Raw genomic sequence first — 24,657 nt, 5'->3', positions numbered from 1 at the left:
AGACCCCATGGTCCAACCATTTCAGGGACCATGGGCAGGAGCTGCAGGGCACAGCCCTGGTCTGAGACAGGGAGAATGGACACAGCAGATGTGCCCCCGCAGGTTACCTGCACCCACCTGAGAGACTGAACCTCGCCTGCTTCTCCCACGCCAGGCTGTAAGCGATCTCCTCGTACATGGCCTCAGGGAAGGGCTCCCCAGCTCTCCCGGAGCCTGGGGACAGAGACAGAACTGGTCTGGGAATGGGCAGAGAGGGACAGGACCCCACTGGGCTCCCCCAGCCCCATTCCCTGGGCCAGCACAGGGCTGTCCCCACAGCACAGCCCCTCTGTGTTGTGTTGGCACTGCAACCACATCCCCAGGGAGGGCAGCATCCCCATGGAGATGGTCTGGGGCAGAGTCAGTCTCGCACCATCCCTTTGGAGACAGCCCTTGTGCCCCTTTCGTCCCTGGGTCATGTCCCAGTGCAGACCCTGCACCAATTCCCTCATTTCCCCTCCCCATAGAGCTGCTCCATCTCTTCCCCATACATCAATAGCACAGCCTGCGCCCTGCTGGGAGGTGGCTGACACCACAGTGATGGACTCCGCTGCCCCATGCTCCTCCTGCCAGAGCTGCCCAGAGCACTGCCAGCAGTGCATCCTCCCCGTCTCACCCAGCCCAGATCTCACATTTCTCTTCTCACCCCAGAACGGATGCCTCAGGCTCTGGGCTCTCTCCATCTCTTTCTGCTGGTGCCCCATGGTCTGTCAGTCAGTGGGGCAGCACATGGGGCAGGAGGCAGCACACGGCTCTGTTTCTGTGCCCCAGGACACTAACATCCCCAGCAGCCCCAGCCCTGCCAGGAGGCATCTCCCCCCAGGACCACTGGGGAAGGACCCACCTCTGCGCCGAGCCCTGGCACTTCGCATCTTCCCAGCCAGGAGGGCCAGGAGCAGCCACACGAGGGCCCCCAGGATGATGCAGATGACCACAGGCACCGAGAGTCCCTCTCTGCTGGTGGTCGGACGGCCCTGTGGGGGATCTGCATGGGCAGGAACATGGCAGGGGCAGCATCAGACAAGGGAGAGGCTGGGGGCAGGACATGCCACTCCTGACCACACAAGGCAGCAGGGGCTGGGGGGAACAGGGCTGGGTGATGGGGCAGCTCCCACCCTGCTGGGTCCATCACAGACTTCTCCTAGCTCACTTGATTTCCTGGGAGTCTCACAGCCCAATAAGGAGCCCCTTCCCCTGGCTGTGGGTCACAGCTTGTCCATGGATAGACCCAGCCCCAGGGGAAGGACAGCTTACCTGCTCCTGGGGGGGGTGTTGCTGTCCTGGGTGCACCTGCAGGGGAGCAGAAGGAGAGCTGGGCTGAGAGGCTGGGGCTGTGGCACCAGGCAGCCTCCCTGGCAGATGACCCCTCTGCTTTGGCCAACATTCTCTTGTCTGCTGGGCGTAAAACCCAAAAGTCCTGGGCCATTGCACGCCCTTCCCTGAGGCTGCTGGTGGCTGGGGGAGCTGCTCTAGATTCCCCTGGCATAGGGACCAGCCTGCCAGACAGGGCCTGGGCGAATGGAGGAGAAAGATGGGAACCAGGCAGCACAATGGGGAAGGGTGGGGGCTTTCCTCTCCCAGCGCCAGGCACCTCCCCAGGCTTGGCTGCTCCAGCTTCAGGGCCAGGCTCAGTGTGCTCCCATTGGGCTTTGCCCAGGGACAAGGGACACCAGCAGTGACAGACCCAGCTCAGAGTGCAACTTGACACACAGAGCCATGTTCTGGTGTCCACTTGTTGCTTCCTGAGGTCACAGCCAGGTCCCGTAGGAGTGTCCTCATCCCAGAGGTAGGGAACAAGTTCAGTCCTTACCTGAGCATGTCACTCCAGCATCCCATCTGTGATCGCAGTATGCTTGACCCCATCCCCTGTGTGTGCAGTCAGACAGGGCAGACTCGGTGCCACGACAGCCAACATAATTCATCCAAACGGGCCCAGATCCCAGCCCGAAGTGTGCACTCGAATGAGCTTTGAGAGCACCCCCACAGCCCAGCTGCCTACAAACCACTGCAGCATCGGACTTGTCCCAGTCGTCATCACACACGGTCCCCCACTGGCCCTGATGTTTCACCTCCACTCTCCCAGCACAGCGACTGCCGCCATCCGCCAGCCTCACCTCCGCAGCCCCTTCAAACACCAACACAGGAAGAGTCAGGAGAGTTTTGAGCCCCACATTGTGTGTCCGTGAGGACCCCCTCCCCAGGCAGACTCCCAGTTCCCAGGGTGGGATTCCTGTCCCCATAGGCTGTCTCAGGGGCAGTGGGGGGTTCCTCCTCTCCCCATGGGCTACACTGGGCTGGGGGTACACAGCTCTAGCCCTCCTGGGCCATTTGCTGCCCCACAGCCCTCACCACCTCCTCCCACCCCAGCGGACCCCTGCCCCCACCCATGCCCACCCCCACACAGCCCCCAGCCCTGCACAGGGCTCCCACTCTTCCCCTTCCCATTGTCCCCCAAACAGCCCCATGCCCCTGAGCAGCTTCCATTGCCCATTGTCTGCCACAGGCACCTCCCAAACCCACTGTCTGGGTTGACAACAAGGATACCAACAGCCAACGTCCCTTCCCCATGCCTGCTGTCAGACTGGCCCCTGTGCTTTACCAGGGCCCCCAAGAAAAACACCTCACGGTGCAGATGTCCCAGTCCCCTTCTGTTAATGGGACACAACCTGCCCTCCTGGAGTCAGTGCTTCCCCAGATCCCAGGGGCAGGGAACAGCACACAACCCCTCTGGGGCACCCCAGATATTGGCTGTGCCCTGGAGATCACTGAGAACCACCCTCACTGTCTGGAACTCCTCTAGATCCAGAGGCACTGTGCTGGGGAACAAGGGGTCCCAGAAAGGTACCCAAGGACAAGGTGTCTAGAAATGAAGTCAGGCTTGGGCTGCCAAAAACATGGGAGATATGAAAATGGATTACCCCCTCCCACCCAGACAGGCACAGATTAAAGAACAGAGCTGAGAGACTGAGCACCTTCTGCCTCTCATTTCAGTGGTGCCTGAAAACAACCCCACTCCCAGAGGGATCCCAATGACCCCACTGCTGCCCACTGTCCCAAGGCTGTGGAACAGAGAAGCTGGCACTTACCTCTGCATGGCTGCACCCAGAGGAACAGCCACAGCACCCAAGGGGACAGGAGTCCCTCTGTCCCCATCCTGAGGCTCCTGTCCTGACAGCACGGCCCTGCTGCTGGAGCTCCTGGGGACCCAAAGGTCAATGGAGATGATGGGAGGGCAATATATCTGTGCAGATGCTGTCCCAGCTGCAGGAGGAGCCAATCAAAGCAGCAGGCACCTTTTTAGACGTTATCGACACTTATCTCCCCTCCGACGTAGCCCAGCTCTCCAATGAACTTCTCCAGCGCTCTTCATGACCATATATGAGGGACGGCTCCGCTGCGGGTCTCACGTCACTGCGGTGGGACATCATCGTGGGGTAGGGCTGGGTGTGGGGGCAGATGGCTCTGACACCCCTTGCAGCCTGCTGTGGGAGCACGGAGCATCTCCTAAGCTGTAGCATCCAAGAGCCCAAGGTGCGATTGTCCGGCCGTCCCTGCGCCATGGGATCCACGGGGCTGGTCCTGCAGCAGGGCTGTGTCAGGCTGGGAAGGGACCAGCCCCTGCCCCTGCTACAGCCCCTGCTGTGCTGGCAGCAGCAGCTGGGAAAGGCCCTTGGGCAGGGCCAGAGCCCCATGATGGGGGTGCTGGCTGTCCCGTCCCTCCCCAGGGAGCCTCCTGTGGGGTCCCGGCAGCAGCCAGACCTGGTCCAGGGCCTGCCCTGGCAGCAGAGCTGCAGCCCAGAGCCTCAGGCGTCTCCCTGGCTCTCAGCGTGTCACCCAGGGGCCGTTATTCCCCGCGGCGGGTCAGGAGCTGGAGCCTGCCTGCCACTGCAGGTGCACAAACCGCAGCCCACGTGACATGGCGCCCGGGCAGGAAGACGGTGGTTTCCTCCTGGCCCCGTGCCCAGGCATGGCCCTGCGGTGCCTCCCAGCCTCCCCACAGCTCCAAGCTTGGCAGGCTTCAGGAAGTGTTGGACAATGCTCTCATATGTACAGTTTCATATATATGTATATATATATGTGTATATATATACATATAATTTTAAGTAAATAAATATATTTAATATATATATATCAATATATTAATATAATATATATTAATAAATATATATAATAATTATATATATTTAATATATATATATATAATATATATAATAAATACATATAAAAATATATATTTTACTAATATATTATATCATATCATATCATATCATATCATATTGTATTATCATATATTATATTTATTGTTATGTTGTGCTATGTTATTATATATTATGTACTATATACTATATACTATATACTTTATATTATATACTATATATTATATAGAATATATTTTAATAATAAAATATATAATATATAAAATATATAATATAATATAATATAATATAATATAATATAATATAATATAATATTATATTATATTATATTATATTATATTATATTATATTATATTATATTATATTATATTATTATAATATATGGAGTATTATATATATAGTATGATACATAATACAATATATAATATAAAATATAAAATTTTATATATTGTATATTATATAATTATATAATGTAATATGTTATATATTATTGTAATATATATATAATATATAATATATAATATATAATATATAATATATAATATATAATATATAATATATAATATATAATATATAATATATAATATATAATTATTTTTTTGTTTTGTTTTTATTTTTATTTTTATTTTATTTAAATAATATATATTATATTGTATTAAATATTACGTTATGAGTTTTTAAAAATATCATACATATAGTGTTTAATATATGTATATTTATAAATATATTTTTTTTATATTTTTGTTTTAAATCTTTTATAGTTTTTTAGATACATATAATTTAATTTTATTCTCATGGCTGAAGTTGGTCTCACTGATCTTCAATTATTTCCAGAGCAGGACATTTCAAAATTCGGTTCAACCCAGCTCCAGGTGATGCCATAGCATCTTCACTTGCCATGGGCCTGTTCCTGGCCTGCATTCAGACAGCAATGACCTCACAAACACCTACACAATTCTTGGTCTGACAGCTCCTCAAGCACCAGTGGTCTCACAGGTACAATGCATGGGCCTTGCCCTGACCTATCAGCTACTTGATCACCAATGACCTCCCCTCAGACCTACATAAGCCACGTGCCTCAGGCACCAGGGTCCTCCCAGTATCTAGCACAGGCCATGTTTGCCGTCGGCCTGTCAGCTACTCAGGCACCACTGGCATTGCAGGAACAATCACCTGCCATGGGCCTGCTCGTGGTCTATCAGATCTTCAGCTGACAGTGACCTCGTAAGCACAGATGATCTATTGGAAGATATCAGAGTCCCTGCCCATGACAGGGGGTGGGTGCTCATGCTCAGCTGGCTGTTGACCAACATCCTCAGGGGCTTTTCTTCTGGACAGCTTTCCAGCCACTCTTCCCCAAGCCTATGCTACTGCATGGGATTGTTATGACCCAAGTCCAGAAGCACTGTTGAATGTCATGTGATTGGACTCAGTCCATCAACCTAGCCTTTCCAGATGCCTCTGAAAAGCTTTCCTACCTGTCAACTGTCCCAACTAACTTGTTATCATCTGCAAATGTACTAAGGGTGTACTTGATCCTCTCAGTCAGATCATCCATCAAAATAGTAAACAAAGCTGGACCCAGTACAGAGGTCTGGGGAATGCCACCCACGACGATCCACCAACTGGATTGATCTCTCCTCACTCAGACTCTTTGAGCATGGCCATCCAGACAGTTCTTCAGCCAGCAAACTGTACACCTGCCCAAGCCATGAGCAGATGGATGGGTTTTCATTCTGCACGGCTCATGCTGCTGAGTCCACACTGAGAAGATGTACCTCCTTCTATTAGGCTTTTTGGGATGCCCTGTGCTCAGTCCTTTCAAACCAACTAAGCATGAATTTGGTGCTTGTGATGAGCTGGTGCTCAGCTCGTGTTCCAGTTACTTGCTAGCATGTATCATTGTTGTTGAGTTTGTACAACACTGGCATTCTTGCATTCCCTTTTGTCTCTGTTTGCTTGAGTCTGCATTGTCGATGGTAGTTCAGGAATACTGGAGGGGTGGCTGCAGGGAAGCATGAGGTTGCATCTGTCATCGTGGGACCTCGGTCAAGGTGGGATAGAATTCTATCCTTTGAGGGAATCCCAAAGGTAATTCCTTCTTAAAGGGTGATGCCATCCTGAGTCGTGTCCTTGCCTGTGCAGCATCTGTCAAATGGCTGATATAAGTTTCTCCTCAGAAGAAAGTCCCTAATGGGGACTTCATGGTGGTGTTTTCATTCATCCCTACGGTGGCAGGGAGGGGTACAGAGTGGACACGGAAAGCCCACTTGTTAAACACGTGGCTCCGGGGCTGGTGCCAACGCAGAAATCTTGGGTTTTTCGACCATGGGGCACTTTACAAAGCACCCGGCCTGATGGCCGTAGACGGGTCCCTATCCTTTAGGGGAAAAAGGATCCTGGGCCAGGAGCTGGCGGGGCTCATTGATAGGGCTTTAAACTAGGTAAGAAGGGGGATGGGGCTGAAGCAAGGATTGTTGGGGCTGTGCCAGGGGGAACAATGGCAAGGCCGGGGAATAAGGTAATGGCCCAGCTGAAGTGCATCTACACCAATGCACGCAGCATGGGTAACAAACAGGAGGAGCTGGAAGCCATCGTGCAGCGGGCAGGCTACAATGTGGTTGCCATCACGGAAACGTGGTGGGACCAGTCTCATGACTGGAGTGCTGCTATGCCTGGCTATAAGCTCTTCAGAAGGGACAGGCAGCACAGAAGGGGTGTTGGTGTGGCTCTCTATATTAGAGAGTCTTTCGATGTTGTAGAACTCGAGGCTAGGAATGACAAGGTCGAGTCCCTTTGGGTTAGGATCGGCAGGGACAACAAGGCTAGCATCCTGGTCGGGGTCTGCTATAGACCGCCGAACCAGGATGAGGAGACGGATGAGGAGTTCTACAGGCAGCTGACAGAAGTTGCGAAATCTTCAGCGCTTGTACTCGTGGGGGACTTCAACTTCCCTGACATATCCTGGAAGCACAACACAGCCCAGAGAAAGCAGTCTAGGAGGTTTCTGGAGAAAGTGGAAGATAGCTTCCTGACGCAGCTGGTTAGTGAGCCTACCAGGGGTGGTGCCCTGCTAGACCTTCTCTTCACAAACAGAGAAGGACTGGTGGAGGATGTGATTGTTGGGAGCTGTCTTGGGCAAAGTGACCACGAAATGGTGGAGTTCACTATTCTTGGCGAGGCCAGGAAGGGGACCAGTAAAACCAATGTATTGGACTTCCAGAGGGCTGACTTTAAGCTGCTCAGGACACTAGTTGGTGGAGTTCCTTGGGAGGCGGTTCTGAAGGGCAGAGGGATCCAGGAAGGCTGGGCGCTCTTCAAGAGGGAAATCTTAATGGGGCAGGAGCAGTCTATCCCCATGTGCCCAAAGACGAGCTGGTGGGGAAGAAGACCAGCCTGGCTCAACAGAGAATTGTGGCTTGAGCTTAGGAGAAAAAAGAGGGTTTATAATCTTTGGAAAAGAGGGCAGACCACTAGGGAGGACTATAAGGATGTAGTGAGGCTGTGCAGGGACAAAATTAGGAAGGCCAAAGCTCATCTGGAGCTCAATCTGGCTACTGACGTTAAAGATAACAAAAAAAGTTTTTATAAATACATCAACACAAAAAGGAGGACTAAGGAGAATCTCTATCCTTTACTGGATGCGGGGGGAAACTTAGTTACAAGAAATGAGGAAAAGGCGGAGGTGCTCAATGTCTTCTTTGCCTCAGTCTTAGCGGCAATACCAGTTGTTCTCTGGATACCCGGTACCCTGAGCTGGTGGAAGGGGATGGGGAGCAGGATGTGGCCCTCACCATCCATGAAGAACTGGTTGGTGACCTGCTACGGCACTTGGATGTGCACAAGTCGATGGGGCCGGATGGGATCCACCCAAGGGTACTAAGAGAACTGGCAGAGGAGCTGGCCAAGCCCCTATCCATCATTTATCAGCAGTCCTGGCTATCGGGGGCCAGGAGGCCCTACAAGAAGGGCCGGAGGGCAGACCCGGGGAACTACAGGCCTGTCAGTTTGACCTCAGTACCAGGGAAGCTCATGGAGCAGATCCTCTTGAGAGTCATCATGCGGCACTTGCAGGGCAAGCAGGCGATCAGGCCCAGTCAGCATGGGTTTATGGAAGGCAGATCCTGCTTGACGAACCTGATCTCCTTCTATGACAAAGTGACGCGCTGGGTGGACGAGGGAAAGGCTGTGGATGTGGTCTACCTTGACTTCAGCAAGGCATTTGACACCGTCTCCCACAGCATTCTCCTCAGAAACTGACTGCTCTTGACTTGGACTGGCGCATGCTTCGTTGGGTTAGAAACTGGCTGGATGGCCGGGCCCAAAGAGTCATGGTAAATGGAGTCAAGTCCAGTTGGAGGCCAGTCATTAGTGGCGTCCCCCAGGGCTCGCTGCTGGGGCCGGTCCTCTTTAATATCTTCATCAATGATCTGGACGAGGGCATTGAGTGCACCCTCAGTAAGTTTGCAGATGACATCAAGCTAGGTGTGTGTGTCGATCTGCTTGAGGGTAGAAAAGCTCTGCAGGAGGATCTGGATAAGCTGCACCAATGGGCTGAGGTCAACTGCATGAAGTTTAACAAGGCCAAGTGCCGGGTCCTCCACCTGGGATGCAATAACCCCAAGCAGAGCTACAGGCTGGGAGATGAGTGGTTGGAGAGCTGCCAGGCAGAGAAGGACCTGGGAGTGATGGTGGACAGTCGGCTGAATATGAGCCAGCAGTGTGCTCAGGTGGCCAAGAAGGCCAACGGCATCCTGGCTTGTATCAGAAACAGCGTGACCAGCAGGGCTAGGGAGGTGATCGTCCCCCTGTACTCGGCTCTGGTGAGGCCGCACCTCGAGTACTGTGTTCAGTTTTGGGCCCCTCGCTACAAGAAGGACATGGAGGTGCTTGAGTGGGTCCAGAGAAGGGTGACGAAGCTGCTGAGGGGCCTGGAGAACAAGTCCTACGAGGAGCGGCGGAGGGAGCTGGGCTTGTTCAGCCTGGAGAAGAGGAGGCTCAGGGGTGACCTTATCGCTCTCTACAGATACCTTAAAGGAGGCTGTAGAGAGGTGGGGGTTGGCCTGTTCTCCCACATGACTGGTGACAGGATGAGGGGGAATGGGCTTAAGTTGCGCCAGGGGAGTTTTAGGTTAGATGTTAGGAAGAATTTCTTTACCGAAAGGGTTGTTAGACACTGGAACAGGCTGCCCAGGGAAGTGGTGGAGTCACCATCCCTGGAAGTCTTTAAAAGACGCTTAGATGTAGAGCTTAGGGATATGGTTTAGTGGGGACTGTTAGTGTTAGGTCAGAGGTTGGACTCGATGATCTTGAGGTCTCTTCCAACCTAGAAATTCTGTGATTCTGTGACCCCACTCCATCACTGTGAAGATGGTGGAGCCCATCCTGGAACCCATTTCCAGGCTCTGGAAGGACAAGAAAATCATCTTGAGCCATTGGGACATCTTCAGGTAGGGGAAGCCACATTTAATCAGTTTGGGCATGAAATGTCCATGACGAAATGACTGGCCTGGCAGATGAGGGCAGAGCAGTGGATATAGATCTACTCTGACTCCTTACTTACTCTGTAAGTACTCTTACTTACTCTGTAAGGTTTTGTTGTGGATTAACCTGGAAGTAGCTAAGCACCACACAGCAGCAATTTTGGTCCTCCCAGCCAGGGGGTCTAAAAGTGAGAAACCTTGTGTGCTGAGATAAAGACAGCTTAATAAATAAACCAAGAGCTCTGCACATATGCAAAGTAAAATAAAATAAAAAAAAATAAAAATAAAATAAAATAAAATAAAATAAAATAAAATAAAATAAAATAAAATAAAATAAAATAAAGTAAAATAAAATAAAATTAAATTAAAAGGACTCATTATTCACTATTTGCCAGTGATGAACAAAAGTTCAGCCATTTGTAGGAAAACCATGTTTCATCAAGTGTTACTATTAGTTGCGAAGGAAGATACAATATTACCCAATATTCCTCACACCATGAATAAAAGAAAAATACAGACTTTTTTAGTGTTTCTTCAATAGCTCAATATGTGCCAATCTTTTTATTTCTTTTTTATTTCAGCTCAGCATACAAGACATACCAGCTTAGTAGAGCAGGCCCAGAACAGGGCCACAAAATCATTCAGAGGGCTGGAGCTGGTCTGTTATGAAGAGAGGCTGGGAGAACTGGGGTTTGTCAAGATGGAAAAGAGAAGGCTCTGGGGAGACCTTACAGCAACCTTCCAGTACCTAAAGGGGGCCTACAGGAAAGCTGGGGAGGGACATTTTATCAGGGAATGTAGTGACAGGACAAGGGGTAATGGTTATAAAATGAAAAGAGAGTAGTTTTATATTAGATATTAGACATTCACTTAGTGCTGAGCCATGTAAGCACAGCATCACAGGTTTCCATTTCTCATACTGCCCCCCACGACATGTGGGTTGAGAGCGTGCAAGACGTTGTGATGAGACACAGCCAGAAAAGCTGACCCAAAGTGATCAAATTGATATTCCTCACCCTCCAGCACCCTGTGCAGCCCACCACCCCACTACCAAAAGCATACCATGCACACCAAATACATCTCCTGAGAAGAGTGGCTGAGAGAGTTGGGATTGCTTAGTGTTGAGAAGACAAGACTCCACAAGGAGAAGAGAAGAGAAGAGAAGAGAAGAAGAGAAGAGAAGAGAAGAGAAGAGAAGAGAAGAGAAGAGAAGAGAAGAGAAGAGAAGAGAAGAGAAGAGAAGAGAAGAGAAGAGAAGAGAAGAGAAGAGAAGAGAAGAGAAGAGAAGAGAAGAGAAGAGAAGAGAAGAGAAGAGAAGAGAAGAGAAGAGAAGAGAAGAGAAGAGAAGAGAAGAGAAGAGAAGATGAAGTCACTGAGAGCAATGAGGTCTCCCCTCAGCCTTTTCTCCAGACTAGACAACCCAGGTTTCCTCAGCCTCTCCTCATAGGACATCCCCTTTTACCAGTCTTCCCTCTTTTCCCTTGGTTTCCCAACTGACAAGGTTCTTGGTCAGATAACCTTGCTGGAAGATATATTTTCTCTCTCCCATGTTCTCACCAGTCAGTGTGACTGCAGGTCTGGCTCCCTCACTGCCTACTTTAACACTTCTAGGTCAGGTTTTGTCCTCAGATGTGTTGTGTCCCAGGAGGCCCACTCTCTCCCCATTCTTAACAGAACAGGGAGAGAAAAATAGGAACAAGATGTGGAGAGACTCTACCAGGGAGTGTAGTGATCGGACAAGGGGCAGTGCTTTTAAGCTAGAAGAGAGTAGATTTAGGTCAGACCTAAAGGAGAAATTCTTCAAAGGCAGGTGGAGAGACACTGGAACAGGTTGCCCAGAGAAGTGGTGGGTGCCTCATCTGCGGTAGTGTCCAAGGTCAGGTTGGATGAGACATTGAGCAAAATGTTCTAGTGGGAGGTGACTCTGCCCATTTCATGGGGACTGGAACTAGACCTTAAGGTTCTTTCCAACCCCAAATATTCTATGATTCTATGAGCTTGCTGGGTTGTGTAGTCTGTGTAGACAGAAGGATTTCATTTGCTGTGAAAAAGATTGCTTCTCCTGAATATTTACAGGTTCTCGAAAGAGATGGAATGCAATTTGTGGGTGTCCTAACTAATAACAGGACAGGAAAAGATGATTCCCATAATGAACATATATTTTGATTTAGGAGAAAAGATAGCACTGGAATTAAGTGTCTCTTCCCAGTGGAGAGAAGGAAGAACAGTGATTGCATCAGTTCGATTCAAAGTTGATTTCCCTGGAGGCCCAGGGACTTGTCAAGAGCTCCCAGTGCTGCTGAGCTGAGCCGGGCTCCTGGGCTCAAGGGGAGCTGCTGGCAAGCGGGCAGCACTGCAGAGAGACAGCTCTGCCCAGGAGCAGCTCCTCTGCACAGCACAGCAGGGCTGGAGGCACTGCCTGCAGGGGACAAGGGTGGCCGAGAGAAGGGAGGGAGATGTTAAAGGCAGAGTGGAGGGGGGATGCTGAGAGCTCACAGTGGGAGAAATCTTCAGAGCCCTGAACAGGGTAAGTCTGTGGCTGCAGGGCAGCACAGCTGTTGTTCCTGGTGCCATCTCCAGATTTGCTGGTAAATCCCACAGTCTATGGGAGCTTTCAGGACGACTCAGAGTTTCTTTGAATAAGAGGAGAACAACCTCCAGAGTAGAGATTACCTGCCTAAGCTGACAGAAGGACAGGACATGAGGGTTCATTCATATTGGGCTGGCTACAGGCTGTGCAGGCAGGGTGCAGGCAGGGGTGGCCAGGGCTGTGGTGCAGAGCACCTGCCTGGGTCCCTGCTGTGCCCCAGGGGCTGTGCGCCGGGGCAGGCTGCTCACAGCTCCACAGCACCCCCAAGACATGTCAGAAGGGAATCTTCAAGAGGTAGGTGACTGAAAGGGATTCTTGAGGTGAATTGTTCTGTGCTTTGAGTTTTGGTGCTTTTGGTGTTTTGTGCTTTTGGTGTTTTGTGTTTTGAGTGAGCCCTGCAGTGCGTGGGGCTGGCAATGAGCTGACCCTCCCTGCAGGACACCCCATCCTCAGGACATCTCTCTCTTTCCCTGGGTTGTCCTGCTGGGCTGCAGGCTGCCATCCACAAAGGGCACAGCTCTCCCAAGGCAGCTTTGCTCTCTAGGAACCCGATGAAGAAGGCAGCTCAGTGCTAAGGTGGTGGAAATGCTGCTGGATGGTGTCCGTGGGCATCTGCAATGAGTCCTCTGTGTCCCTGGCTGGGAGGGGAGAGCTGAGGTCCTCCTCAGGTACACCAACACGGGGCGGGGAGTTGTCGATTCACATTTTCAGACTTGATTCCTCTGCTCTCAGCAGTGCCCAGGTTCTTCTCAGGGTGTGATCATCCTCCCATCCTCACCGAGCTGCCAGCACAGGGCGCCTGAGGCTGGGAATGATGGACAGGCTGGCCGTCCACCCTCAGCACTAAGAGACAGTCCCTTCGCCTCCCAGGACCCACAAGATTTCACTTTGATCACAGCGGATTTAATTCTTAATTGATTTATTTTTCCATAAAAGAACTCGTCGTGTGTGGTGGGGCACCTGGAATAGGTTCAACAAAACAAAATTCTCACAGCTCTGCTCTGCAGTCAGGTTAACCACGAGCAACGGTGTTGAAACAACCTTTATTACAACAAGTGGGTTAATTGGGGACCCCCCTGCGTTGCTATTTACCAGCTGCTGTAGGGCAGGACTTGCTCTTCTGGAGTCCAGAGCAGAGTCCTTGCTGTGCTGTCAGCCTCAGCTTTGTACAACCCAGAGCTCAAGGAAAAGGGAGCTGCACAAAGGTTTTCCTGAAAGGGCACGGGTGCGGTGGTGGGTTTGTAGGGAGTAGAGTTGCTCGGAGAAATCTACCCCGTATTTCTCCACCCTGGACAGGCTTTGTTCCCAGAGGCAGCAAATGTCCAACAGCAGCTTCCCCACAGAGTTCCTCCTCCTGCCATTTGCAGACACACAGGAGCTGCAGCTCCTGCACTTCGCGCTCTTCCTGGGCATCTATCTGGCTGCCCTCCTGGGCAACGGCCTCATCCTCACAGCTGTAGCCTGCGACCACCACCTCCACACCCCCATGTACTTCTTCCTCCTCAACCTCGCCCTCCTCGACCTGGGCTCCATCTCAACCATTGTCCCCAAAGCCATGGTTATTGCTCTGTGGGACACCAGGACCATCTCCTACTCAGGATGCGTTGCCCAAGTCTTTTTTCTCTTCTTCTTGCTTGGAGCAGAATATTCCCTTCTCACCGTCATGGCCTATGACCGCTACGTTGCCATCTGCAAACCCCTGCACTACGGGACCTTTATGAGCAGCAGAGCTTGTATGAAAACAGCAGCAGCTGCCTGGGGCAGAAGTTTTTTCTATTCTGTTCTGCACACGGCCAATACATTTTCCATACCACTGTGCCAAGGCAACGCCCTGGACCAGTTCTTCTGTGAAGTCCCCCAGATCCTCAGGCTCTCCTGCTCGGATGCCTACCTCAGGGAACTTTGCGTCATTGCAGTTAGTCTTTGTTTAGCTTTTGGGTGTTTTGTCTTCATTGTCCTGTCCTACGTGCAGATCTTCAGGGCCGTGCTGAGGATGCCCTCTGAGCAGGGACGGCACAAAGCCTTTTCCACGTGCCTCCCTCACCTGGCCGTGGTCTCCCTGTTCATCAGCACTGGCACAGTTGCTTACCTGAGGCCCCCCTCCATCTCCTCCTCATCCCTGGATCTGGTGGTGGCAGTCCTGTACTCGGTGGTGCCTCCAACGCTGAATCCCCTCATCTACAGCATGAGGAACCAGGAGCTGAAGGATTCCCTGAAAAAAATGATTCTGTTGGCAGTACTTCAGCAGGACTAAGCCACCCATATTTATTCACTTTTTTGCTGTTGTTGCAGTTCGTTGTTTGTTTGTGTTTTTTTTTGTTTGTTTGTTTTCTTGTGCTTTTCTCTGACTACCCTGTTTGGACATGAATGTCTGGATTTGTCTCACTCCTCCAGAGGCACAAGCCCAGTCCCTCTGTCCCAGAAGCCACCTTTAAATGTATTTATGTCAGAGCTGTATTCCTTTTTTACTTCTCTGTAATAAAAGGGGATGTCTTCAGTGCTCTGTCTGAATTTTAAGACTTTTTTCCATTTGATGGAGTCCAGAATACTCCCAAGAAATTGCACCCTAACAGGGCCTGCTGTTAACCTTGTGTTCTCCATTTGAGGATGAGATTATTGGGTGATTTTATAGGGAATTTTGGGATGGATTCAGCTCTTATCTGTGGGTGCCCAGAGCCACTGGAGATGGGAATGGTCAGGATATATCTGCTCGGGACTGTCCAGCATGTGACAGAGCTCGTGTCAGATGCTGATGTCCCACTGCCTCCTGCCCAGGAGAGCACAGGGTTATTCACAGACAGCCCGTTTCTAGGGGTGGGCAGCAAATGCAGCTTCAGAACGTCACCCAAAGGGCTAAGTGGAAAACTACCTGGGCTAATTAGGGCTCTGTAGTCCCATGAGAGGCAGCAGAGACACAGAGGTTGCAGGGAAGGGAGCCTGAGGAACGACTCATGTCCCCTTCAATGAAGAACCATAGCTGGGATCTAAGGACATGGTCTGAGCCACTTGAAATTCCCTGTGGTTGCCCTGAACTCCTACAGCAGCCACAGATCACACGGATGTCCCTGGAGAAGGGGCTGCAGGCAGTCAGGAACTGGGATATGCTGGACAGAAGACCAGGGGCATGGGACGAATTCTCCACTTGTGTGGAGAATAACATGAGGCAGCGAAAACTCTTCTTAAGAAGGAAGCAAGCTTGCTTCACACAACCGTGCTGTTCCTCGGGGTGGTGGCAAGTTTTCCAACGGGCTCAAAAAAGGTAAAACAAAGTGACAGCAAGCAGGCTCAGCAGGTCCTTGGCACCCCAGCACAGAGCCACAGCCCCATAACCTCCATCAGGAAAAAATTTGTTCCCCTCCTCCAGAAGGAAACAAAACCCGTCTGAGCTTTCCTTGCTTCTTAGACAATTTCCAGCAGCTCCAGCAAGAAGTCAGTGCTGATGAGAGGTCTGCGAATCAAAGGTGCTTTAGCATGGTCCAGGAGAAAAGCTCCTGTGAGGAGGTGACATGCTTTGACCCACTGAAAATGCCTTCATGAGGTGGTACCCGGGAGGAAATGGTCCAGGAAGGGCAGGAGCGGGAGGGAATGGGATCACACAGGCACAACCCCATCCTGCTGGATGCTGTGCTGGGCGTAGACTCAGCAAGAGAATCAGGCTACTTGGCTCTGCCCCCTAAAAACCCTTACAACCCTAATTCTAAAAACACTCAAGCCCTAACCCTAAAAACCCTAGAGCCCTAACTCTAAAGTCCCTTACAACCCTAACCCTAAAATACTTAGAACCCTAAATTAAAAACCCTAAAGCCCGAACCATAAAAACCCTTAGAATACTAACCCTATAAACACTTCCAAACCTAACGCTAAAAACTGTAAAGCCCTAACACTAAAATCCCTTACAATCCTAACCCTAAAAATACTAAAGCCCTAACCCTATAATCCCTTAAAATCCAAACACTAAAAACCGTAACCCTAAAAAACCTTACAACCCTAACCCTAAAATCCCTAAAGCTCTAACCATAAAAGCCCTTACAATCCTAACCCTAAAAGCCCTTACAAATCTATTTCTAAAAACCCTCAAGCCCTAACGCTAAAAATCCTTACAACTCTAACCCTAAAAACACTTACAACCCTAAGAACCCTAAAGCTCTAACCCTAAAAACCCTAAAGCCCTAATCCTAAAATCCGTTACAAACCTAAACCTAAAAACCCTCAAGCACTAACCCTAAAAACCCTTACAACACTAACCCTAAAAACCCTTAAAACCCTAACCCTAAAAAAGCCTTACAACCCTAATTCTAAAAACCCTCAAGCCCTAACCCTAAAATCCCTAAAGCCCTAACCCTAAAATCCCTTAAAATCCTAACCCTAAAAACCCTTAAAACCCTAACCCTAAAAACACTTAAAACCATAATTCTAAAAACCCTAAAGCCCTAACCCTAAAAACCCTAAAGCCCTAACCCTAAAAACACCTTACAATCCTAACCCTAAAAATCCTAAGACCCTAACCCTAAAACCCCTTACAACCCTAACCCTAAAAACCCTTACAACCCTATCCCTAAAACCCCTAAAGCCCTAACCATAAAAACCCTTACAATCCTAACTCTAAAATCCATCACAATGCTAACCCTAAAAACACTTAAAACCCTAACACTAAAAACCCTAAAGCCCTAACCCTAAAAACCCTTTACAATCCTAATTCTAAAAAACTTAAAGCCCTAACCCTAAAAACCCTAAAATCCTAACCCTAAAAATCACTTATAATCCTAACCCTAAAAGCCGTAAGACCCTAACCCTAAAAACACTTACAACACTAATTCTAAAAAGTCTCAAGCCCTAACACTAAAAACCCTTACGACCCTAAACCTAAAAACTCTTACAACCGTAACCCTAAAACCCCTAAAGCCCTAACCCTGAAAACACTTACAATACTAACCCTAAAAATCCTTACAATTCTAACCATAAAAACCATACAACCCTAACCTAAAAATACTTACAAACCTAACCCCAAAATCTTTTAAAAACCTAACCCTAAAAATCCTTACAAACCTAACCCTAAATCACCTCAATCCCTATCCCTAAAAACCCTTGCAACCCTAACACTAAAAATCCTAAAGCCCTAAACCTAAAATACCTAAAGCCCTAACAATAAAATCCCTTACAATCCTAACCCTAAAAACACTTACAACCCTAATTCTAAAAACCCTCAAGCCCTAACGCTAAAAACCCTAAGACCTTAACCATAAAAACCCTCAAGCCCTAACCCTAAAAACCCTTACAATCCTAAACCTAAAAACCCTTACAACCTTAATTCTAAAAACCCTCAAGCCCTTACCCTAAAAACCCTAAAGCCCTAACCTTAAAAACCCTTAAACCCTAATTCTAAAACCACTTCCAACCCTAACCCTAAAAACACTTACAACTCTAATTCTAAAATCCCTCAAGCCCTGACCCTAAAAACCCTTACAAACCTAATTCTAAAAATCCTCAAGCCCTAACCCTAAAGACCCTAAAATCCTAAACCTAAAAATCCGTTACAATCCTAACTCTAAAAACCTTTGCAACCCTAACGCTAAAAACCCTCAAGCCCTAACCCTAAAATCCCTAAAGCCATAAACCTAAAATCCCTTACAACCCTAACCCTAAAAACCCTTACAACCCTAACCCTAAAAACCCTTACAACCCTAATTCTAAAAAACCTCAAGCCGTAACCCTAAAAAACCTCAAGCCCTAAAACTAAAAACCCTAAAGCCCTAACCCTAAAATCCCTTACAATCCTAACCCTAAAAACCCTAAGACACTAACCCCAAAATCTCTTAAAACCCTAACCCTAAAAATCCTTGCAACCCTAACCCTAAAACCCCTCAAGCCCTATCCCTAAACACCCTTACAACACAAACCCTAAAAATCCTAAAGCCCTAATCCTAAAATACCTAAAGCCCTAACACTAAAATCCCTTACAACCCTAACCCTAAAAACACTTACAACCCTAATTCTAAAAACCCTCAAACCCTAACGCTAAAAACCCTATGACCTTAACCCTAAAAACCCTCAAGCCCTAACCCTAAAAACCCTTACAATCCTAAACCTAAAAACCCTTACAACCCTAATTCTAAAAATTCTCAACCCCTACCCCTAAAAACCCTAAAACCCTAGACCAAAAAATCCCTTACAATCCTAACCCTAAGAAGGTAAAAGCCCTAAACCTAAAATCCCTAAAAACCTAACCCTAAATTTCCTTAATATATTAACCCTTAAAAAACATTACAACCCTAAGTCTAAAAACCCTCAAGTCCTAACCCTAAAAACCCTCAAGACCTAACCCTAAAAACCCTTACAATCCTAACTCTAAAAACACTTACAACCCTAATACCCTAAAAACCCTCAAGCCCTAACCATAAAAACCTTAAAGCCCTAACCCTAAAACCCTTACAACCCTAATTCTAAAAACACTTCCAACCCTAACCCTAAAAAAACTTACAACCCTAATTCTAAAAAACCTCAAGCCCTAACCCTAAAAAACCTCAAGCCCTAACACTAAAAACCCTATAGCCCTAACCCTAAAATCCCTAAAACTCTAACCCAAAAAACCCTTACAACCCTAACACTAAAATCCCTAAAGCCCTAAACCTAAAATCCCTAAAGCCCTAACCCTAAAATCCCTTACAATCCTAACCCTAAAAACCCTAAGACCCTAACCCTAAAAAACCTCTAGCCCTAACCCAAAAAAACCCTCTACCCCTAACCTTAAAAACCCTTACAACCCTAACCCTAAAAACCCTTACAACCCTAACCCTAAAAACCCTTACAACCCTAACACTAAAAACCCTTACAACCCTAACCATAAAAACCCTAAAGCCCTAACCCTAAAAACCCTTACAACCCTAACCCTAAAAACCCTTACAACCCTAACCATAAAAACCCTAAAGCCCTAACCCTATAAACCCTAAAGCCCTAACCCTAAAATTCGTTACAATCCTAATTCTAAAAACCCTCAAGCCCTAACCCTAAAACCCTTTACAATCCTAATTCTAAAAAATTTAAAGCCCTAACCCGGAAAACCCTAAAACCCTAACCCTAAAAATCCCTTACAATCCTAACCCTAAAAACCCTAAGACCCTAACCCTAAAAACACTTACAACCCTAATTCTAAAAACCCTCAAGACCTAACACTAAAAACTCGTACAACCCTAACCCTAAAAACCCTTACAATACTAACCGTAAAAATCCTTACAATTCTAACCCTAACAACCCTAAAACCGTAACCCTAAAAACCCTTACAATCCTAAACCTAAGAACCCTAAACCTAAAAACGCTAAAGCCCTAACCCTAAAAAACCTTACAACACTAACCCTAAAAACCCTTACAACCCTAACCCTAAAAAACCTTAAAACCCTAATTCTAAAAACCCTCAACCCCTAACCCTAAAAACCCTCAAGCCCTAACCCTAAAATCCCTAAAGCCCTAACACTAAAATCCCTAAAACTCTAACCCTAAAAAAACTTACAACCTTAAACCTAAAAATCCCTAAAGCCCTAACCCTAAAATCCCTAAAGCCCTAAACCTAAAATCCCTAAAGACCTAACCCTAAAATCCCTTACAATCCTAACCCTTAAAAACCCTTACAACCCTAAGTCTAAAAACCCTCAACTCTTAACCCTAAAAACCCTAAATCCCTAACCCTAAAATCTCTTACAACCCTAACCCTAAAAACCCTCAAGCCCTAACCATAAAAACCCTTACAACACTAACCCAAAAATCCCTAAAGCCCTAAACCTAAAATCCCTAAAACCCTAAACCTAAAAATCCCTTACAATCCTAACCCTAAAAACCCTTACAACCCTAAGCCTAAAAACCCTCAAGCCCTAACCCTAAAATCCCTAAAGCCATAACCCTAAAAACCCTTACAACCCTAATTCTAAAAGCCCTAAAGCCATAACCCTAAAAACCCTAAAGCCCTAACACTAAAAACCCTTACAACCCTAACCCTAAAAACCCTTACAACCCTAATTCTAAAAACTCTCAAGCTCTAAGCCTAAAAACGCTACAACCCTAACCCTAAAAACCCTAAAACCCTAACCCTAAAAACCGTAAGACCTTAACCCTAAAAACACTAAAGCCCTAACCCTAAAATCCCTTACAATCCTAACCCTAAAATCCCTTACAACCCTAACCCTAAGAACCCTAAAGCCCTAACCCTAAAAACTCTAAAACCCTAACCCTAAAAATCCCTTACAATATTAACCCTAAGACCCTAATCCTAAAAACCCTCAAGCCCTAACCCTAAAAACCTTTACAACCCTAATTCTAAAAACAATTCCAACCCTAACCCTAAAAACCCTTACAATCCTAACGCTAAAAACCCTCAAGCACTAACCCTAAAGACCCATACAACCCTAGCCCTAAAAACCCTAAAGCCCTAACGCTAAAATCCCTTACAATCCTAACCCTAAAAATCCTTACAACCCTAAGTCTAAAAACCCTCAAGCCCTAACCGTAAAACCCCTAAAACCCTAAACCTAGAAATCCCTTACAACCCTAAGTCTAAAAACCCTTACAACCCTAACCCTAAAAAACCTTACAACCCTAATTCTAAAAACCCTCAAGCCCTAACCCTAAAAAACCTCAAGTCCTAACCCTAAAATCCCTAAAGCCTTAACCCTAAAATACCTAAAACCCTAACCCTAAAAACCCTTACAACCCTAACCCTAAAATCACCAAAGCCCTAAACCAAAAATCCCTAAAGCCCTAACCCTAAAATCCCTTGCAATCCTAACCCTAAAAACCCTAAAACCCAAACCCTAAAAACCCTTACAACCCTAACCCTAAAAACCCTCAAGTCCTAACCCTAAAAACCCTTACAACCCTTACAACAAGAGGCTCTGCTCCGTGTGTCCAGGACCCAAACCAGCATGGTGTCCCGCAGAAAAATTCCCAGTAAAGCTGCTGGTCGTTACAGAATCACCCAGTAATTAGGACTGGGAGAGTCCGTCCAGTCCAAGCCCTTCAAGCATCATTAGCAGGAGCAGGATTTCCAGGACTGCATCTACACATCCTTTGAGTATCTCCAAGGAAAGAGAGTCTAAAACCTCCGTGGGTGACTTCAGACCAGTTTCAGTGGTTTGTACTGGTGCTTGGGGTTATTCCTCTCCAGGGGCAGGGGTATCAGCCACTCCTCCCAATTTATGTCATCAAAAAATTTGCTGAGGGTGCCCTCCGTTCCATCACCCAGGTCTCTGATGAATAAATTAACACTGGACCCAGTACTGGCCCCTGGGGAACACTACAGGCCACCAGTTAGGTTCTGCACCGCTGAGCATAACACTCTGTCCTGGTTTTGACTGGGATAGAGTTAATTTTCCTCCTAGTAGCCATCAGGGGTGCTATGTTTTAAATTAGGATGAGAAGAGTGGTGATAACACGCCGATGTTTTAATTGTTGCAGGGCAGTGCTTACACCAAGCCAAGGACGTTTCAGCTCCTCGCTCTGTCCTGCCAGTGGTGCAGGGATTCTCTTGACCAGATAATTCAAGAGAATCTCAGGAGACCGATGGGATGACATCTGGATATCAACACCTGGAGAAGGTCGGCCTACTCCAGGAAGGTGCCACCCAAGAATTTGAACGGAAAAATCACGGAGAAAGACTCCAGACTCAGAATACTGGATGGGTTAAAAGGGCCGGTATGGATTGGAGCTATGTCAGGGTGGAGTTATCATACAAATGATAAAATATACAGAATAAAAATAAAAATAAATAATAAAAAGAAGGAACCAGATGTAACAGCGGTACCTCCCAGGAGGAACCCAGCTCGGGCTGTCCGTTGTATGAATTACTGATAAATAAAGACGAAGGAGAGTCCATCCGATCTACTGAAAAGGAAATTCCAAAAAAAAAAAACCAAAAACTGGAGGTGGCAGAAGCGTCAGTCCTTCAACACAAGGTGGCAGCAGCGTAATTCCTTCAACTCCAGGTGGCAGCAATGTGGTTCCTTCAACACGGGGTGGCAGCAGCACAACTCCTTCAATACAAGCGGCCGCAGCGAGATTCCTTCAACCGCTGCCCTTGTCTCAATCCAAGAAGGACATCGAGGGGCTGGAGCCCGTCCAAAGAAAGGCAACGAAGCTGGTGAAGGGTCTGGGGAACAGGGCTGATGAGGAGGCTGAGAGCTGGAGTTGTTTAGGTTGGGGAAAAGAAGGCTCAAGAACTTCTTAAATGAGGTTTCAGGGAGGTGGGGATTGGGTTCTTCTCCCAAGCACCAAGTGATAAGACAAGAGGAAATGGCCTCAAGTTGCACCAGGGGAGGTTTAGATTGGTTATTAGGGGAAATTTCTTCACCAAAAGGGTGGTGCAGCATTGGAATGGGCTGCCCAGGGAATCGGTTGAGTCACCATCCCTGGAGGTCTTCAAGAAACGCGTAGATGTAGAGTTTAGTGGTAGGTTAAGGGTTGGACCAGGAGATCTTAGAGGTCTTTTCCAACCTCACTGATTGTGTGATTCTGTGATTCAGCTGCACAGAGCTGTGCTGGGGAGCTGATCGTGATGCGATGTGGTATGGAACATCCCTTTGGACAGTTGGGGTCAGCTCTCCTGGCTCTGTCCCCAGATCCAAACCACAGCACCACACCAGCTACTAGGAAGGAAAATAACTCTGTCCCAGCCAAAACCAGGAAATTATCCACCGCTTCTTCCATAACATCTATGTCATGCTCAGGTCTTACACTTCTCAATACAGTTACTCGTCCTCTTCCTCATAAGTTACTCATCCTTTGATATACACACATATCATTCTCTTAATCTGTGGGGTGTCCCGTGGATGATTCTGGACCGTAGATATCCCGTAGATGGTTCTGGATCATTTCATGCTGAAACCAGCCCTGGTTCCATCACCGCTGAACGTGTCCGGTTCTGTTCAGCATCACTTTTTAATTAACCTGGGTTACTCTTACCGTCGTGCCACTGATGTGACATAAAGCAATCATAGCGGTGATGACATTGGATATTATACAGTAATTAACATCAGCCAATTAACTCATGGGCTATCCCCGCCCAACATTAAATCCCCTTGAGGTACCCATCAAACCGCGCCATTCCTCTGCATCACCCACCAAGGAAACCCAAGTTCTTGAGCAAAAACTATCCCACAAACGGGTTTTCGTTTGCCTGAGGCAGGCACATCCCAGACTCCTTTCCCCAGCATGCTTTTTACGTGCACTACAAAAACTTTATCCCCTTCTACAGTATGTAACGCGTTTGATTGGGCAGGTCCAGCTCCGTTGGATGATCCCCTCTTGTTGATAAACCAGGTGACCTTTACCAGATGTGTATCCCAATTTTGGGGATGTCCCAGCACCTTCAGTGTAGTCTTTTACAACCCATTGTATCCCTCGATTTCGACTCAAAACCATGCTCTTTGACCCCAGTGTCTATAAGGTTGTTTTGGAAATGAGCCCCATCATCTGACTCAATTCTTTCCGGGGTGCCTTGACACCATAAGACCTACTTTATGAGGCCCAGGATAGAATTCCTTGTGAAATGGGGCACGGGACATGTTTCCAGCCACCCGGTGGTTGTTTCCACCACTGTAGGCACATGGTGGGTTTGTGGGAAGGGGATAAAACCAAATAATCCCCGGTTATTATTATTATATATATATATAACTACATCTCCCTGGAGATATTAGTGGGGTCTGAGTGGGGAAATTGGGGTTCTGGGTGGGAACTGGGGGCTCTGGGGATACTTGGGGGGGAAATGGTGGTCCTAGAAAAGTAATGGGAAGCTTTGGGGTTCCCTGGGTGGGTTCTGGGGTAATGAGAGGAAACTGGGGGATGGATCTTGGGGTGGTCCCAGGGGGGTCTGGGGATATTGGGAGCGGTCTGAGAGGGGAAATGGGCATTCTGGTGTGGAAAAGTGGGGGTTCTGGGGGAAAATTGGGGGCTTTGGAGGATGGTGGGGGGAGCTTTGGGGGGAAATGGAGGGCCCCAGGGATACTGGGGTGGGAAATGAGGTCCTGATGGGGTCTTGGGGGATGCCTGGGGTGGGGTAAGGGGGTCTGGGGATATTGCAGGGGGAAGTCTGAGGGGGGGAAATGGGGGATTGGGGGAAATGGAGGGCTCTGGGGAGGCCCTGGGAGGCTCCTGGGGGAGCTCTGGGGTTATTGAGGGAGTCTGAGAAGAATATGGGGGTCTGGGGGGCAAATAGGGGTACTGAAGGGTATTCTGGAAGATTCTTGGGGAGGCTGAGGATAATGGGCGGGTTCCCAGAGGTCAAATGGGTCGTTCTGGGGGGGCCTGGAAATATTAAGAGGGTCTGGGAGAGCCTACAGGTTCCTGGATGCTCCCCTTTCATCCCACCCTTTGCTCAAAATCCTTGATTTTCCCCCCATTTTGCAGC

The 24,657-nt window shown here is 48.0% G+C and overlaps 1 protein-coding gene across 1 annotated transcript; it reads left to right on the top strand.

The window, feature by feature from the left end:
* The first annotated feature begins 13,932 nt into the window (after nucleotides 1–13,932).
* Nucleotides 13,933–14,710, top strand: LOC140000512 (olfactory receptor 14J1-like). Its single transcript, XM_072030411.1, has one exon. It carries the CDS (start codon nucleotides 13,933–13,935, stop codon nucleotides 14,521–14,523), a length of 591 nt encoding a protein of 196 aa, XP_071886512.1. The 3' UTR covers nucleotides 14,524–14,710.
* The last annotated feature ends 9,947 nt before the right edge of the window (nucleotides 14,711–24,657 follow it).

The sequence above is a fragment of the Anas platyrhynchos genome, chromosome 32 (assembly GCF_047663525.1).
Source record: "Anas platyrhynchos isolate ZD024472 breed Pekin duck chromosome 32, IASCAAS_PekinDuck_T2T, whole genome shotgun sequence".
NCBI classification, from domain to species: Eukaryota; Metazoa; Chordata; class Aves; order Anseriformes; family Anatidae; genus Anas; species Anas platyrhynchos.
Note: the sequence above shows the minus strand (reverse complement) of the source record. Positions and strands in the feature narration are given on the sequence as shown.

Excerpts from the sequence above, each read along its gene's own strand:
- LOC140000512 (XM_072030411.1), top strand. The coding sequence starts at position 13,933 with ATGGCCTATGACCGCTACGTTGCCATCTGCAAACCCCTGCACTACGGG.